The following is a 16,634-nucleotide window of genomic DNA, read 5'->3' on the forward strand; positions in this document are numbered from 1 at the left end:
AACTAGACCTGCGGGCTGTGGGGCGGCCCCCTCTCCCGCAAGGTGAGAGCAAGGAGGTTGGGATCCTTGGCTCGGCTCGGCCTCCGCCAGCGCCCCCGCTGGCCCCGGGCTCCCCCGTTCCCAGCGCGCTGGCCCCTCTAGGGAGGGGGGGGGCCTCCTCACGTCCCCCGGGGCCCCGCCACCCCCCGGGCCCCCCTGCAAGGCGCGGCCCCTCCCCCACCCGGAGAGCGCCCCGGGCGCCCCCACCCCACCCCGGGGGAACGCCGAGCCGCGGCCACGCGGAAATGTAAAGTTTCTGCGGCTCAAAGTGACGCAAAAATTCTTAAAGAGCTCTTTGGCGGCGGCTATCTAGAGATCAGACCATGTGAGGGAAGGAGAGTACAAATACGGCCGCTCGGGCGCCAGCTCCGCACAGGCAGCCGCGCCCCCGGGCCTCGAGGGCGCGAGGGTCGCCCCACCTCGGAGCGCCGCGGACCAGCCTCCGCACCGACTCCCGGCAGGTGGGTGGGCGGCCGCGGGGGCGCGGGGCGCGCGGTCCCCGGACGCGGGGGCTCCTTCGCCTCCCGAGGGTGGGGGGCTTCCTCCGAGGCCGGTACCGGAGCAAGACCCTGCGAGGCGGCCGCACGCCGAGCGCTGCCCGGCGCGGGGGGAAAGTTGCTGCAGCTGAAGTCGCGGCTTCTGCGCGCCCCTGGGTCAGCGCGCGGCGCGCAGGCGGCCCGGCCGAGGCGTTTCTGCAGGGAGGGTCTGGTTGACATCAATGCCCGGTATCTAGAGAAGTCTCTGAACGACTCTTAAGTGGGACGGTGGTTTCCGCCGGCAGAGCCCAGGCACCGCTCAAACGCCTCCCGGGCCATTCAGAATTTATGGGAAACTCAGACTCCAGCCGTTGAAGTGTGTTAAGAAAAAATGTTTAGTGTTGCTAAAGAAAAATGTGTGCATTTAAATATGTCTTGGAAAACACTCTGTGGAGCTAAAGAACGCAAAGGAGCACGTTTCCTTTTGCACTGGGTCTTTTTGCATAAAGAATTTCTTTTTCAGTTGGGGTTCTGAAGAACTTGAGAGGGGTGGAATTTCTAAGAGGCAGACATTACAAACGCTTGTGTGTGTGTGTGTGTGTGTGTGTGTGTATTTTTATGATCTATTTTGTCCAGAAAAATGAACCAGGTCAATGGATTATTTATGAGCCTGCTAGCTCTCATCATGGTAAGACTAGATCAAATATTTAATGTGTTTTGCTTTCAGTTACATAGGGAAAATGTCTAAGAAAACAACACTGGGATTTATGTTTAAATGAGACGGAGGGGCAGTATGAGCGGCATTAGTGTTTGGGTTTTCAGCAGTGGAGGGAAGCACACAGCTTTGACTCTGCCCTGCTCCTTGCTTTTGTGTGGAGCCACTGATGCCCAGTGGTGGTTTTCATACCACCAGCACCAATGAGAGTCAGGTCCTAGTGGGGCTGGTGCAAACTAAGCAAGCTATTTTGTGCATGGGTTTTTCTTTTTCTTTTTTTTTTTTCCCTGAACCTGAATAAAAACAGATAGAGACTGCTTCACAATTAATCAAAAGTCTGCTCAGCACTCTGGTGATCTACGTGGGACATTCCAGAAATGTAGTAGCAGCACAGATAGACACTCAACCCATTTCTTTCAGGTTCTTGCTTAAGAAACATATACTAAGGGGGTGAAGTGGTGACGGTGGGGGCAGAATGATGTTGAAGTTTTAATGGAATTAGCAGAACCTCAGAAATTCCTCGTTGGGGAATTTTTAGAGCTATCTGAACATTTTTTTTATAATGTTTTTTTTTTTAATTTTTATTTATTTACTTATGATAGTCACAGAGAGAGAGAGAGAGAGGCAGAGACACAGGCAGAGGGAGAAGCAGGCTCCATGCATCGGGAGCCTGATATGGGATTCGATCCCGGGTCTCCAGGATCGCGCCCTGGGCCAAAGGCAGGCGCCAAACCGCTGCGCCACCCAGGGATCCCCTATCTGAACATTTTGATGCGACTCAGAGAGGCATGTCCAAGAGTTTCACGAATGGGCCATGTGGTGGTGGAATGGAGGTGCTTGGCTGGAGGTGGTTGTCTCTGAGGGCAGGCTTACAGGAACATCCCCAGTGTCCCCTTCTGAAGAGAGACCCAGGTGATTCCAGAAATTAAGCCAGTAAGTGACAATTCCTTCTCCTTTGTAGTCATCAAATGGTTTTATCTGAGAGAACAAAGGAAGGGCTGCTTGAAGAAGTTTAATTTGATTTAATGAATCAACAGGATATGGTCATGATTTGACTTTTTGAAGAGAGATGCCCATGTGACCAAAGGGAAAATTATGCAGTCATTTCTCTATCACAAGGTACCTCACACCTTAGTTGTTCCCATCACAAATCAGCTCCTCTGGGTGTCACAGTCCTAAGCTCTAAGTGAGGGGCAGGAGGCGGCCCTGCATGACATGATGTCTGAGTCCCCTCCAATTCATCCTAATCTCTCTACTTTAAGCAAACGCCACTTGAAATGATGGTGCAAAATGCCTGAGTGCCGGGACTCTGCCCAGATGCTGCTGTCAAGTCAGGGTCCTCTGGGGCCCCGGGCTTTCATTCTAAGGCAGCGGTTTGCACAAGTCAAGTCCTGCACCTCAGCACCAACAGGTAACAGGAGCCTGAGTTTGCCCACTCCCCACATCCCTTTTGCAACATGCCCAGGGTGTGGTGCAGTGGAATCAGCCTCCAGGCAGTGAGATTTGGGCTGTGCCGATTTTCTTTCCAGCCACCGAGCTGTTGCCAATTGGCTGTAGTCCTCCGAGGTTTGTTCTACGTAGCAGTAACAGGCTTGGGTGTGGAGCCAACGATCTGATAAATCACCCCACTTCTCCATTTCTGGGGCAAGTGAGACTTACCCTGCTCCTGTGGGGAATTAGTTTCTGGGCTTACTCTCACAGTACCCTAAGGAAAGAAAACTCATCTTTCTAGGAGGGATTCAGATGGGAAATAGATGAAACCGGCCCGTAGAAGAAACCTGGCATGGGCAGCCCTGGTGGCGCAGCGGTTTAGCGCCGCCTGCAGCCAAGGGTGTGATCCTGGAGACTCTGGATTGAGTCCCACGTCAGGCTCTCTACGTGGAGCCTGCTTCTCCCTCTGCCTGTGTCTCTGCCTCTCTCTCTCTGCATCTCTATGAATAAATGAATAAGATCTTAAAAGAAAAAGAAACCTGGCATAAGTGATTTTCCCTGAGCAGAGGGTGAGCAGCTTTTCTTGGGTGGGCACAAGACCCACCACAGGCTGACACAGCCCTTTTATTTCTAGGCAGAGCTCATCTTACTGACTTGGCCCCATTTTCTGAAATGATCTCTGGGTAACGTCTCTATGCAGGGGCATTCCCTCAGTTTGACCTAGGCTGGCTGTCAACGAGTGGGAAGATCAAGGGATGTTGCTAACACACTTTTAAACCAAGTAAGTGTTCTCCTAGCCCTGTGTCTATGTGGTGACAAAATGAGTAGAGAGGAGGTCAGTGTGAGGCAGTTCGCCTTATTTTTTCCTTTCTTTTGGCTCCCCTGCAACCTGGCAGCAGCTCCCTTGCTGCCACCCATCCTTGGATCAACGGTCCTTGTTAGTGGGTATTTAAGCCATAGGCTTTTTTATTTTTAATCAGTTAATTTTATTTTATTTTTAAGATTCTATTTTTAAGTAATCCCTACGCCCGATGTGGGGCTCAAACTTACAACCCTGGGATCAAGAGTCACATGTTCCACTGACTGAGCCAGTCAGGTGCCCCTAAGCCATAGGCTTTTTTAAAAAAAAAAATTTTATTTATTCATGAGCGACAGAGAGAGAGAGGCAGAGACACAGGCAGAGGGAGAAGCAGGCTCCCTGCGGGGAACCTGATGTGGGACTCGATCCCGGGCCTCCAGGATCACAACCTGGGCCGAAGACAGATGCTCAACTGTTGAGCTACTCAGGTGTCCCAGCCGTGGACTTTTTAAAAGCCAGGACTGGATATACTTTCATGAATCCCAGACCCCGCACCCCCAGCCCCTGGACTGCAGGGCAGGAGATGAAGCCCAGCAATGTGGAGACGTGGAGGTAACATCCCAGGGCCAGCCTGTGGCCAGGGTCTCCAGGCGCTGACCAGGCCAGACGGCAGATCTAAGAGCCCATCGTGTACTCTGGGAGAATCCAGAGCTGGAGGCTGGCAGAGAGGCTCGCTTGGAGGGAGTGAGCTGGCGGGCTTTGCCTTCTTGTTTTTGTGTGATTTTTCTGGGCACAAAGAACATTTAATTTCCATTATTACTGACCTACTGAATGAAAATAAAATAAACACCATTTTTTCCTCTACCTGAAGGACTCCCTCAAATTTAGGGGGGAGCAGAGCTGGAAGGGCTCCAGGTGCCCTGTGGCTTATTCGAGCTCACCCATGGCTGCAAGGGCTGGAACCCGAATCTCCTGTGCCTCTGTTTTTGCCTCTCCCCCGAGTGTGTTGTTTTTAAAAACTAATCAAGCTAGAGGGGGGCACTTGACGGGATGAGCACTGGGTGTTATTCTGTATGTTGGCAAATTGAACACCAATAAAAAATAAATTTATTATTAAAAAAAAAACTAATCAAGCTAGCTGGCTCTTTTCCTTGTTTCAGAGGAAAGGAGCTGAGCTGCAGGAAAGGGGAGGAGAGGCCCTGCCCGGGGAGAGGAGAGAAGAGATATGCTATTCTGGGTATGTCTCAGCCGCAGGGAGGCCCGGCTGACTGGAGGGTTCCCGGGTTCCCAGCGCTCACTCTGAAGACTAGAGTGATTTTCCTCCCCCTGGTTCTTTAAAAAATATTTTATTGATTGATTGATTGATTTGAGAGAGCGCACAAGTGGGAGAGGAACAGAGGGAAAGGGAGAAGCTGACTCCCCGCTGAGCAGGGAACTTGACTTGGGACTTGAACCCAGGACCCTGGGATCAGGACCTGAGCTGAAGGCAGCCGCTCAACTGACTGAACCACCCAGGTGCCCTGTGCCCCCAGTTTTTTATTTTAAAGAATTTCAACTAAAACATCAGAGAAATGTCCCAGTGAACCTTCCCTCAGAGCCAATAGTCATTAACATTTTGTCACATGTGTGTACACTCTAACTTTTGCATCTGTAACATACATAGTTTGATACACTTTTATGTAATATGTGTGACATAATTCATGTAACAATTATACAAACTATATATTATATAATTTTTCTGTCTTTGCAGACATCTAAATACTTCACCTCTTGTCTCCTAAGAATAAAGACATTCCCCTACATAAGCAGAGCCCCACTATGGTCACATTTGGGAAACAATTTGATAAAATATTATCAAATGTGCAACTATTACAGTCCTTATTTAAGTTTTCCCTACTAGCTCATTGGTGTCATTTGCAGCATGGAGGGTTACTTCTTGAGACTCCAGACTCCCAGGGATTGGAAACCACCTCTTGCTCTGACCTCTGTGCATCTGAGGCCTAGCTCGATACTATGTAATGATGAACTGATTTTTATTTTTATTTATTTTAAAAAATATTTCATTTATTTATTCACGAGAGACACAGAGAGAGAGAGGAAGAGGGAGAAGCAGGCTCCATGCAGGGAACCCAATGTGGGACTCAATCCTGGGTCTCCAGGATCACACCCTGGGGCAAAGGCAGGTGCTAAACCACTGAGCCACTGGGCTGCCCTGAACTGATCTTTATTAATGTTGCCAAACTGTATGTGTGACACATTGTAAAGCACCTTTCAGAACTTCTTGACCTGAGCATATACGCCCCTTCAAGCAACATTCTCTGAATCACTAACATCTTGTGGCCTCCATGACTCCTCCACTCTCCACCCCACTGTGTCCTCTCTGCTCCCTGCCCTGCCCAGACAAACAGGCCCAGCTCACCCTTTCCTCTTGCCTCCACCACTCCCACTGTACTTCATTCCATCTCAGATCTCTTTCTCCCCACCCTCTCTCACTGCTTTGCTCAACTGCCACAGGTAAATCCACCCTCCCTTCCTAACACCCTCTCCCTGGGTGGGGTGGGGGTGGCATGTTCTCTCCCTGCCAGCTCTCCCTCTCCTGGCTCCCTTCGTGGGCCTAATCATGTCTGTTTTACACAAAAGTAGTTTTAGTGATAGGCTTTGTATTAAGGAAGAGAAAATCTGTGTTTGGAAATACTGCCATGTTTCTGGATCTTGATTTCTATGTATGGCATAAATTGCATTATGACAACAATAAAGGCCTACTTAGAAGGTGTAAATGACCATCTGAATCCTGCCCGATCTAACCTGTCAGCTGTCTGAGTCTCCCAAGTCCTCTCTGGGCCTTGTCCACATTGAAACAGTGGCAGCAGTTTCATTTTCAGCAAATAGTTGGAAGTTGTGAGGTTCCATATGATAAATCCATGTCCTCAATGTCTCTAGCTCTAATAAAGGTGCCTGGAAGACTCCTCCACAGAGTCTGCATAGGATTCTCTCCACTTCCTGCCCTCTCCTGAAGTTTAGTTTTTCTGAAGAACCAGAAAAAAGTTCAGATGGATAGATGCCAGTTGGGAGATAACGCCCCATCAGCTCCATTGTCCACCCCCATCGTTGGTCATACTTGACAATGCTGTGTCCCACACCTTCTGTTTTAGATGTTTCAGTGTTTTCTGGGTCAGCATGGATTTTTTAAGCTAGTTTAAGAGGCTAGCCATCCTTTGCAAGATTTATTTCTGTAGGTAGAAAATACATTCCAAATTCCAGATGAGGAACTCACAGATGAACGTTTGGAACACAGGCCGTTGATGGGTGTGCCTGCTGGTACTTGTTTCAAAGTCTAAAAGCACAACCTAGACTCTTCTTTAATCCCAGACATGTCAGTCTTTTGTAGTCCACAGTCCATTAAAATGATTGTTGTGACAGTCCTCCCTCCACCCCCAAGATACACAGCAGATCTCTCTGATAGGTGAGCAGCAGAGAGGGGTAGGCTCAGAAATGCCTCACCTGGGGCTCGCTAGGTCCTGCACCCAGGAAACCCAAAATAGAACCTCTGTGTGGGCAGCTGCACAAGTATTTGAGTACAGAGATGTATGAGCCATGGCCCCTGCTGCCAGGGCATCCAAAGCAAAGGTACGTAAAAGGATAACTAATGATACACAATAATCAGTGATGAATGCACATTAGTAATTGTACACAGTAGAGAGGGACCATCTTGGGCTGGAGTGGTGAGTAAGGCTGGAAGGATATGGGATAATTCAGGGAAGCAGCAGTACAGGGTAGGGATGTACTGGGCGTGCTTGGTGGTCCACCTGCCCCTGATAACCTAGAGCGCTTGTGAAGCATGCAGTACCCACATGGATCTTTTGAATTATAATCTCTGGGACAGCAGCCTGGGAATCTGCTGTCTATAACTTTCCCAGTGACCCCAGGGAGAGGAACTGACCGAGAGGACCAAGCACAGTCAGGGAGGGCCCATGGAAGGGCATGGAAGCCCGTCCTTCTGTCTCAGGCTGCCCACATATTGTGCTGTGGGCTAGGAATCACCTAGCCTCTGGGCCTTAGGCCCCCTGACAGAGCTGTGAAGCTGGAGGGCAGGATGCGCTGCACATTGTAGTGGCCTGGTGGCCATCAGCTCCCCGTCATTTATTGACACTCTCCACGTGCTAGACACTGAGAAAAGCAGCCGTCACCCCCTCATTTCCCACAACGGCCTTTAGGAAGCAGGAATTTTCATGGTCTTTTTTACATACAAGGAAATGAAAGCCCAGAGTGGTTAAGGGACCTGCCCCAAGTCACATAGCCAGTAGGTGGAAGGTCTGGGGTCCTGGGGCAGATCTGTGAGACTGGAGGGCCATGAGGTGTAGGCATGAGAACAGTTAAGTGGTGCCTCTGGAAGGTGGTTGGTCTAGGCTTACCCTCTCCCAGGCAGGGAAAGTTCTGGACAGAGACCTTTGTCCTTTCACATGATAAGGACCTAAGGATTATAGGCTATTTAATTCCTCTCCAAAAAAGTAAACTGACTGTCTCACTCAAAGACTTCTTCAGTTGGGATGGCGGTGTTCATTTCTACCCCTTTTGTCCAAAAACAAGTGGATTTTCCCTGTCCTCCCCATTCACATTGTGAGGTCTATTTTGTTTGAAGGGTGAGCCAGGAGGCCCTGTGGATACAAATATAAACCACTGTCTTTACACTGTGGGGACCATGAGCCAGAACCCACTCAAGTCCAGGCTCCTGTGAGACAAGCTGCACAATAGGAACCAAAGGAAAACTTTTAAAATCTGAGGGCACCTTGGAGCTGGAAATGTGAGGCCTCTGAACATGTTGCATGGGGTCAGCGGAAAGCTCTGTTTACAATAGGATGTGCAACAGCGATCGCGAGCAGCACCTGCCTCTCCCTCTTTAAGCATAAATACTGCTTTTCTTGCAGTCAGATTTTGGCCTTGCACCATGAACTCCATGAAGGCAGGACTGTGCCTGCTTTGCCTCCAAGAGCCGAGCACGTAGTAGGCATACAGTACATCTCTGCACAGTGTTGCCGGTGGCGGAGGGCCAGGCTCAAAATCTCAATGGGCCTTTGTAATTCATGCCACCCTCAGGAGGGGTCTTGGGAACTTCAGACTCCCTCTCTGAAGAGAGAATGCAAATTGCCACTTGGCTATATGAACTATAATTAATCTTTTCTCAGCGATAAATCTCTAATTCGTGCTGGATTTGGTTTTGTTTTGTCATTGAAAATGAAAACTGAGTGTCTTGAGACATGAACTCACTTTGATCTCGACAACTGAAGTCAAAGTACAAACTTTCTATAGTGTTTCTGCTTGGAGTGTGCTGACAGATGTGACAAGTAGGGTCATGGACATTTCCAAAGGTCTGGGTGGTTAAAAAAAAAAAAAAGATCTGGGTGGTTTCATGACTAATCACTGTGATTACATGCTTGTTCCAATACTGGTTCCCTGGCTACAGAGACAGGATTTGTGGGAAGAGGAATGGAGATTTGATCAGAAGAAGTTTAAATAGAAACAGTCCTCCTTTCTACTGTGGTAGAGGGAAAGGGGGTGACTTAGCCCCCCTCCTAGGCTGAGATGAAGCAGGGGTATGAACAGAAAACAGTCAGCCCACCAATGGCACCACCACGTTGCCCACGTGCAGAGATGCGGGGACAAGGGTCCTACATGTCAGGTTGTCATCCCACTGAGGAGCAGGGTTATGTAGTGCCACCGTCAGCCTGGCACCTGCTCACCCTGGCACAAGGGTACACATTCAGGGTGCCAAGGAAGGCTTCTGGGGCTTTTTCTGGCCACAGAGAAACTCAAAGGCTGCCTGGAGGAGGTCACAGCTATAATGTTGACCTCGTTTACAATCTCTACCCAGCAGGATAAAAATATCTTCTAAAAAAGAAAGCTTTTAAGAGAACATTCTTAGAAGCCAATTTTCTTAACGCTTACTTCTATATTCCTGAGGCAGCTTGCTCTCAACTGTGATCTGCTGGTCTCAGTAGAAAAAGGTGGCCAGTACTCTGTAAAATCAGAAAGTGGGAGCCACAGAAGAGGGTCCAGACCAGGCCGTCTACTCGTGGCCAACTGGATTAGTAACGGGAGGAGCTTTCTTCCAATTGGGAGACGGAGAAAAAAAGATGTGCGTCTTTTGCCTGTTCGGTGGCTTTGGGTGGCTGTAACTTATGTTTGTACCCCAGGTTTTGTGATCAGGAGTGCAGGCACCATCAGAGAAAGCTAGAGAGCAGAGCTGGCTGGAGAGAGACCAGCCTGGGGTTGTGAGTCAGCTGAGGATCACTCTGGACCAGCTTTCTTACAACTTGGGCCATTTCAGCCTGTTGATGCAATTTAAAAAAAAAAAAAAAGTGCTGGGGGATATTTCCGGAAACAAAGTCTTTGTAATGCTCAGAACGAACATAGAGAAGAGTGTGTTACTCTTCTAGGAGCTGCTTGTGACAGATGCCAAGAAATCCAGATCAGTTACCTTAGGGGATGAACCCCTGAAGATACTGAAGAACAGGCATTGCCCCTAAAAGTTCACCAACACATGTACATTGTCCAGCTTCCCTGCAGAGTGCCCCAAGGGAGAATGTACAGGAAACCCCGGTGTCAGGAAGGTGACAGAGGCACTAGTGTGGCTAAGTATCTGCTCATCCTACCACTGTATTCTTCAGAGATGGGTGACGTGTCCATCCCATAGCCCGCCAGAGCAAGATTGGAGGATATAGCTGCTCTTTGAATTGTAGTTTTTTGTTTGGTTTTTAAATATTTTATTATTTTTCATGAGAGACACAGAAAGAGAGAGGCAGAGACAAAGGCAGAGGGAGAAGCAGGCTCCATGCAGGGAGCCTGATGTGGGACTCAATCCCGGGACTCCAGGATCACACCCTGGGACGAAGGTAGCCGCTCAACCACTGAGCCACCCAGGCATCCCTTTTGTTTTGTTTTTAAAGTAATCTCTACACCCCACCTGGGACTCGAACTCATGACCCCGAGGTCAGGAGGCACAGGCTCCGCCAACTGAACTGACTGGGTGCCCCTGAGCTGCAGTTTGCACAAGAGCAACAGTGCAGTATTCAAGATAGGAAGAAGTTCCTTCAGAAGACTTTGGGTACCATTTTGAAGGTGGAGAAAGAAAGGTGGGGAAGGGGGAGCGTTGGTCATAGGCTGTCTCTGTCCCTTGGATGCCATTGGGCTGCACACCATAAAGCTCCCTGTCATCTGGTCTTCAACTTCTTCAGTGTTGAACTTCTTCACGGTGGCAAACATGTGGTTGATACAGGCTGAAGGGAAGTGCAGAGGCTGTCTTCAAACAACAGAACCAGAGACTGCAAAGTCCAGATTGAATTTAGCTGTGTATTTAAATACACTGCTTTTTCATCTCTTGAAAAATAATGAAATTAAAAAAAAAATCCATTAGCCTGTTACATGGTTACTTATAGTGGATGAGAGACTGTGTGGTTAATTTTAAAAGTCTGAGGGTGGGGGATCCCTGGGTAGCTCAGCGGTTTGGCACCTGACTTTGGCCCAGGGCGTGATCCTGGGGTCCTGGGATTGAGTCCCACGTCAGGCTCCCTGCATGGAGCCTGCTTCTCCCTCTGCCTGTGTCTCTGCCTCTCTCTGTGTGTCTCTCATGAATAACTAGATAAAATCTTTAAAGAAAAAAAAAGTCCATGGAGGGGGACAGGGAGAAGCTGGAGAACAGCATAAAGATGAACACAGTGGGGTTTTATCTAGATCACTGTCAGAAATTCATGCTCTTCTATGAGTGGTGTTTGCATCCTTGAGCCCAGGGTAGGGTCAGGGGGTGGGGGCCAAGCAGCTGGAATCGGTAGAAGCCAGGATGCCCACCCTGTCCCCTTACATACACACATACACACCCTAGGTCGGTAGAGCTGGTTTCTCTCTTGTTGCTGTAATATTTTTGGCAACAGTCAATCTCTTTAAAATTTTTATTTTCTACTTCACAGGAAAATGAACCCAATGAACGCAAAGCTCTAATTATTTGCCTCACCTCATGTTCATTTCTCTTCCTTGATGATATTTATGTACATAGTCATCGATATGTGAATCTACTACTTTGTGTTCGAATTTTTCAGGGCATTAACTATCCATTTCTAGCCATCCTCCACCTGTTGGATTTGAAGGGTGATATCAGATCTTCGCAGATGTGAGCAGTGATAGCACTCATCCCTAGAAAGGTAGGACACGATCTGAGCTAAGCAGAAACCTATTTCAGCTCCCAGACTACTTCAAGAGCTAGAAAAGTTCAGGTCCAGATGAAATGAAGCTAGCTGGGAGGTCTTGGCTCCTTACTACTTTATAATAGGCCATAGGTTTAAAGTCCAATAGGGCTCAGATTTCTGCCTCACGTTTGACGGGTGAGGCCTCGGTCCAGATTGCTGCCCTGACTTCCCCGCACCTCGGCCCCGGCAGGGCTATGGGGGTGTTGGGGCCCTGGCCAGCCCTCCCTACCAGCGTGCTGGACGCAGAGACACGGGCCAAGCTGGCATCTGTAACCTGCACGCTCCTCTCACTGGCTCTTCCGGCCTAGAGGAGAAGTGACCCCGCCTGCCCACGGTTGCAGAGTAACTGGTGGATCCGCCTCAGGAGTTGCCGGGAGAGGCAGGTGAGATACACGGTGAGCAGCAGGGCCGTTCAGAGCCGGGGCAGACTTGCCCAGGCACCATGCGGACGCGGCTCCGCGAAGCACAGATGGACTGGACGTGGCCAGAAGCAGCTAGAATCTCTAAGAGCTGGACCACAGGAAGAATGGAAAAGTCCACAGCTAAGGAGCTAGGGGTGCCTCCCCAAAGGTGGCCTTTTCACCTCATGCCTTTACTCTTTTCCTTTTAAAGTCACACCTATAATTTATGTAAAATATAGCTCATGCTCAGCTTAAATGGTAGTAAGGATTGTCCTAATAATCTATTTGCAAGTAGAAACTGCTTCTTTCGTTGTTTCTTCACCCACCCTCTGCATAGCATTCAGGACAAGGTAAGTGCTCTGCAAGGTTTTGATGAAGAAAGCCCTCTTCTTACCCTCTTCCAAGTTACTGGTAAACTCCAGGATGCAATTCCAGTCCCTCTAAGTGAGGTCAGTACTTTGTTCTTAAACAGAGCCGATGCAAGACCTGGGTGATTTGCTGTCTTTGGTTTGTTGTTTTGGTTTTTCCTTTGTGAATGACTTGTGATTTGATACCTCATACAGGTTGAAAACTGTAGTTGATTTTATTGACTGCTATATAGCAAATAAGAGGTTTCACTCCTGATGGATGCATTTGTAATCCCATTAATTAATGTAGTTTAAGATGTCTTTTGAATTAATACCAAAGACAAGTAAAATGCGTAACTCTGTTCTCCCTTCATTGTGTGCCTTTCCAACAGAGCTGTCGATCCCATTGAAATAAAGCTCTGAGGAGATCCACAGATCTGAGCCCTGAGAATTCAGTTTGGATCCTCAGCAGATGGGTGTCAGTATCATCTCCTAGCCAGCAGGATGGAAACCACAGCCTTAAATTCCCAGAAGGAGCTATCAGCATGTAAGGATAAAGAAGACTGTCAGGAAAATGGAGTTCTACAGCAGGGTGTCCCTGTCCCCGAGGATAAGGTGGAGTCTGGCCAAATCTCCAGTGGGTACTCAGCAGTTCCAAGCCCTGGTGCAGGAGATGACCCTCAGCACTCCATTCCAGCTGCCACCACAGCCCTAGTGGCCGAAGTTCATCAAGGGGAACGAGAGGCCTGGGGCAAGAAGATGGATTTCCTCCTGTCGGTCATTGGCTATGCCGTGGACCTGGGCAACGTCTGGCGCTTCCCCTACATATGTTACCAGAATGGAGGGGGTCAGTATCGGGGGTGCAGAGGCTCTGACCCAGGGATGGTCTGTAGATCCTCTTGGGAGGCCAGAGCAGTGATCATGTCTCTTCAGTCTTACCTAACTGATGAGTCTGGGAACCTGATTGCTTAGACTTCCAGGCTGGTCCAAAAAACAAATCCCCAGAAGTCAAATGTTAGGTTAGCATGTCTGAGGCTCTCTGAGTTATGAAGTTGGATAAAGCTCTCCCAAACCTGCCCTCACCAGATTTTCAGCATCCTTAGTGCTTTGTGGAAGAGCCCCCTTCTCATCCCTGCATTATCCAAGCTCTGCTCTCACAGCAAGAGAATGGCCATCAGCACTGTGCATGTTCTGCTCAGCAGAGTCCAGAGAGGTTACATCTGTGTAAGGATAAATTGGGAAGTGGCTCTGGAGTCCCAGACCCTCCCGGGCGTTTGGACTTGTGTGTGGTCAGAGAAGGGCGTCAGCTTAGGTTCAGTCTTGAGCTGGAACCTGAGCATGATCCAGAGCTGAACCCAGCCACAGCCTGGCATTAATGATAACCCCAAACCATCCACTGAATCTGCCTCATGTCTCCTACAAGGGTGCTAAATTTTTGAGGCGAGAGACTATTTTATATTCCTCCTTTTTTTTTTTAAGATTTTATTTATTTAATCATGAAAGACAGAGGGGGGGGGGGCACAGGCAGAGGGAGAAGCAGGCTCCATGCAGGGAGCCCGACATGGGACTCGATCCTGGGTCTCCAGGATCACGCCCTGGGCCGAAGGCGGTGCTAAACCGCTGAGCCACCGGGGCTGCCCCATATTCCTCTTTCTACCCTTAACGCCTTCATAGCAGTTAACTTTGTAGATTATCAAAAAGAGCAGTTGACTATAGGCATGGCAATGGGAGCTGCAGAGAGTAGAATGGAGAGGAGGGAGTAGGTATGGGGCCTTTGCATTGACATTGGACTTGCTATCAAAATGGGAAAAAGGACAAGAAGTGGAAGTCAAATCAGTCAATATTTATTTTGACAGAAGCTCTGGCAACTGATTTGGGAGGGCAGCTAAAATGAAATTTGGGAAAGAATTCATTAGTGTCCTCATTTCCTCGATGGCATGATGCAGAGTTGCCTGGATTTGCTGCATTTTTAAAGAACCTTGGTCCATGTGAAGGCAAAGGCAGCTCCAGGAGGCCTGGGAAGCCCAGCCCTCCTTGCCGGGAAGGAGCAGAAGTTACCACTAGCCTAGGAGGGCTCACATTTTGCTTGAGCATTTTATAAGGGGCTGGGGGTACTGGTGATGTTTCTCCCACCCTCATTCCCCACTATAAAGCCAGTCAAGCAGATCCACTGGACAGATGCCACCATGAAAACACAACATGGTTCTTATTCTCAAGCCAGATGTTGTCAGGGTGTTTGCAAGTGAGGTGGGAACTTTCTGAGTTGCACTGCCTTCTGGGTTCAAATTTAGCGGTGAAAATCACAGCTGACCCACCCTTTGGGCTAAAACTCAGGCAGCAGGTGAGCAATTCCCACTTTGGTGTTTCCAAATTCTGTCTCAGCCATGAGAGCCAGGGGACACCAGCATCTCCAGTGACGCAGCAGCTCCGCACTTCCTCATTCTGTGGCAAACTGACCATTTCAGCCACATCTGCAAAGGGTGGTTAAAGAGGGGAGCATTCTGGCTTAGTGGGATTGTGGGAATATAGCCAAATATCAGTAATAAGTGTCTGGAGCCAGGGATGTTACGGATGAACAAAGATAAGAATTCAGGGACTTGTAGATTATTGCAGCGATCATGCAGGTTGTCATAGGTGATCTGTCCTAAGGGTCTCAAACTCTGGCTGTGTTAGAATCACTTGGGCAGCTTAAAAATTACCTTTATACACCCATCCCTGGAACTTCTGCTTCAGGGAGTCTGGGTGGATGTGCGTTCTTAAACTCACCACCAGTGATTCCTGTGTGTGGCTGGTGTGGGGAGGCTCAGCCCACCTCAATCCTGTCATTTCATGCTCCCATGACAGGTTCAGGGAGGGGTGGTGACCAGGGTCCGCTGGGTGGTTAGAAGCACAACCCATTCCAGGGCCTGGTCTGTTGATCCCAAATCCAGCTTTCTTTCCATGTACTCTCTGGCTCCTTCGTTTACTCTCTGAAACCCCTCTTTGACCGTGGAGTTCTGGCAAAGCACTAAGACCAGGGGCACCGTGTGAGGTCATTCAACACAGGGTGGCTTTGTGATACTTGAGTGTCAGATGGCCCTGTGAATCTTGGCATGACCTCTGGTGTCCAGATCAGTTGGGCTGTTCTGGGGCAGATGTGGGCAGGGGGTGAAATTGTCTTTCATCTACCTCAGGGGCATTCCTCCTCCCCTACACTATCATGGCCATTTTTGGGGGGATCCCGCTGTTCTACATGGAGCTCGCGCTGGGCCAGTACCACCGAAATGGATGCATTTCAATATGGAGGAAAATCTGCCCGATTTTCAAAGGTAACTGAAAGGCTTGCTGGGTGGGTAGGTGAGTGCATCCTGCAGGGAAGGTGATTTCCGTCCATGTGTGGGAGCCAGGACCTTCTTCTGGAATCAGGCCTTAAGGTATCTCTGGGAAATAATTGAGTAATTAAGTTTTTGACTGCTCAAGTGGCATGAAATTGTTAAAAGGAAACAGAATAAATGACAATTAAAAGTAAACCTGGGGCACTTGGCTGGTAGAGCAAGCAACTCTTGATCTCGGGGTCATGAGTTCGAGCCCCACATTGGTTGTAGAGATGACTAAAAAAAAGAAACTTAAAAAAATAATAGAAGTAAGATAAGCATTAAAAAATAAAAGTAAAAAAAAAAGTTAAAAAAAAGTGAAAAAAGTAAAAAAAAAAAATAAATAAAAGTAAACTCAATAGAGTCCTATAAATATAGAGGATAAACTGGTGGTTGCCAGAGGGAAGGAGGTGGTGGATGGGCGGAATGGGTGAAGGGGGTGAGAGGTATGGGCTTCCAGTTATGGGATGAATCAGTCACGGGGATGAAAGGCACGGCCCAGGGAATAGAGGCAGTGGTGTTTGTAATGTCGTGTGGTGACCGATGACAGCTACGCTTGTGGTGAGCAGAGCATAACGTGTAGATTGTCTATCTGTGTTGTACACCAGAAACTAATGTAACATTGTGTGTCAACTATATTCAAATAAAAATATTTTTTAAAGCAACCAAACTAGAAAAAGTTTAAAGCATTAACAGCACATGCACTTGCACACACACACACACACACACACACTTATTTTGTCAAACGTGTAATCTTACAAATACATCTAAGGAATTTACCACATTGCCACCTGCCCACCATCTCCCAGGTCTTGGGGGACGTGGCGAATGGCAGC

The 16,634-nt window shown here is 48.6% G+C and overlaps 1 protein-coding gene across 2 annotated transcripts in view; it reads left to right on the top strand.

Annotated features, from left to right (window-relative positions):
• Nucleotides 1-346: 346 nt before the first annotated feature.
• Nucleotides 347-16,634, top strand: part of SLC6A4 (solute carrier family 6 member 4) — a 36,356-nt gene continuing 20,068 nt past the window's right edge. Inside the window, exons 1-3 of one of the 2 annotated variants that reach the window (XM_077851893.1) lie at nt 347-500; nt 12,838-13,292; nt 15,619-15,753. In XM_077851893.1, coding sequence (XP_077708019.1) covers nt 12,950-13,292; nt 15,619-15,753 — 478 coding nt within the window. In that variant the 5' untranslated portion in view covers nt 347-500; nt 12,838-12,949. Of the gene's footprint in view, nt 501-3,298; nt 3,443-12,837; nt 13,293-15,618; nt 15,754-16,634 lie in introns of those variants that run through there. The other variant, XM_077851894.1, reaches the window with a different exon arrangement.

The sequence above is a fragment of the Canis aureus genome, chromosome 16 (assembly GCF_053574225.1).
Source record: "Canis aureus isolate CA01 chromosome 16, VMU_Caureus_v.1.0, whole genome shotgun sequence".
Classification (NCBI taxonomy): domain Eukaryota; kingdom Metazoa; phylum Chordata; class Mammalia; order Carnivora; family Canidae; genus Canis; species Canis aureus.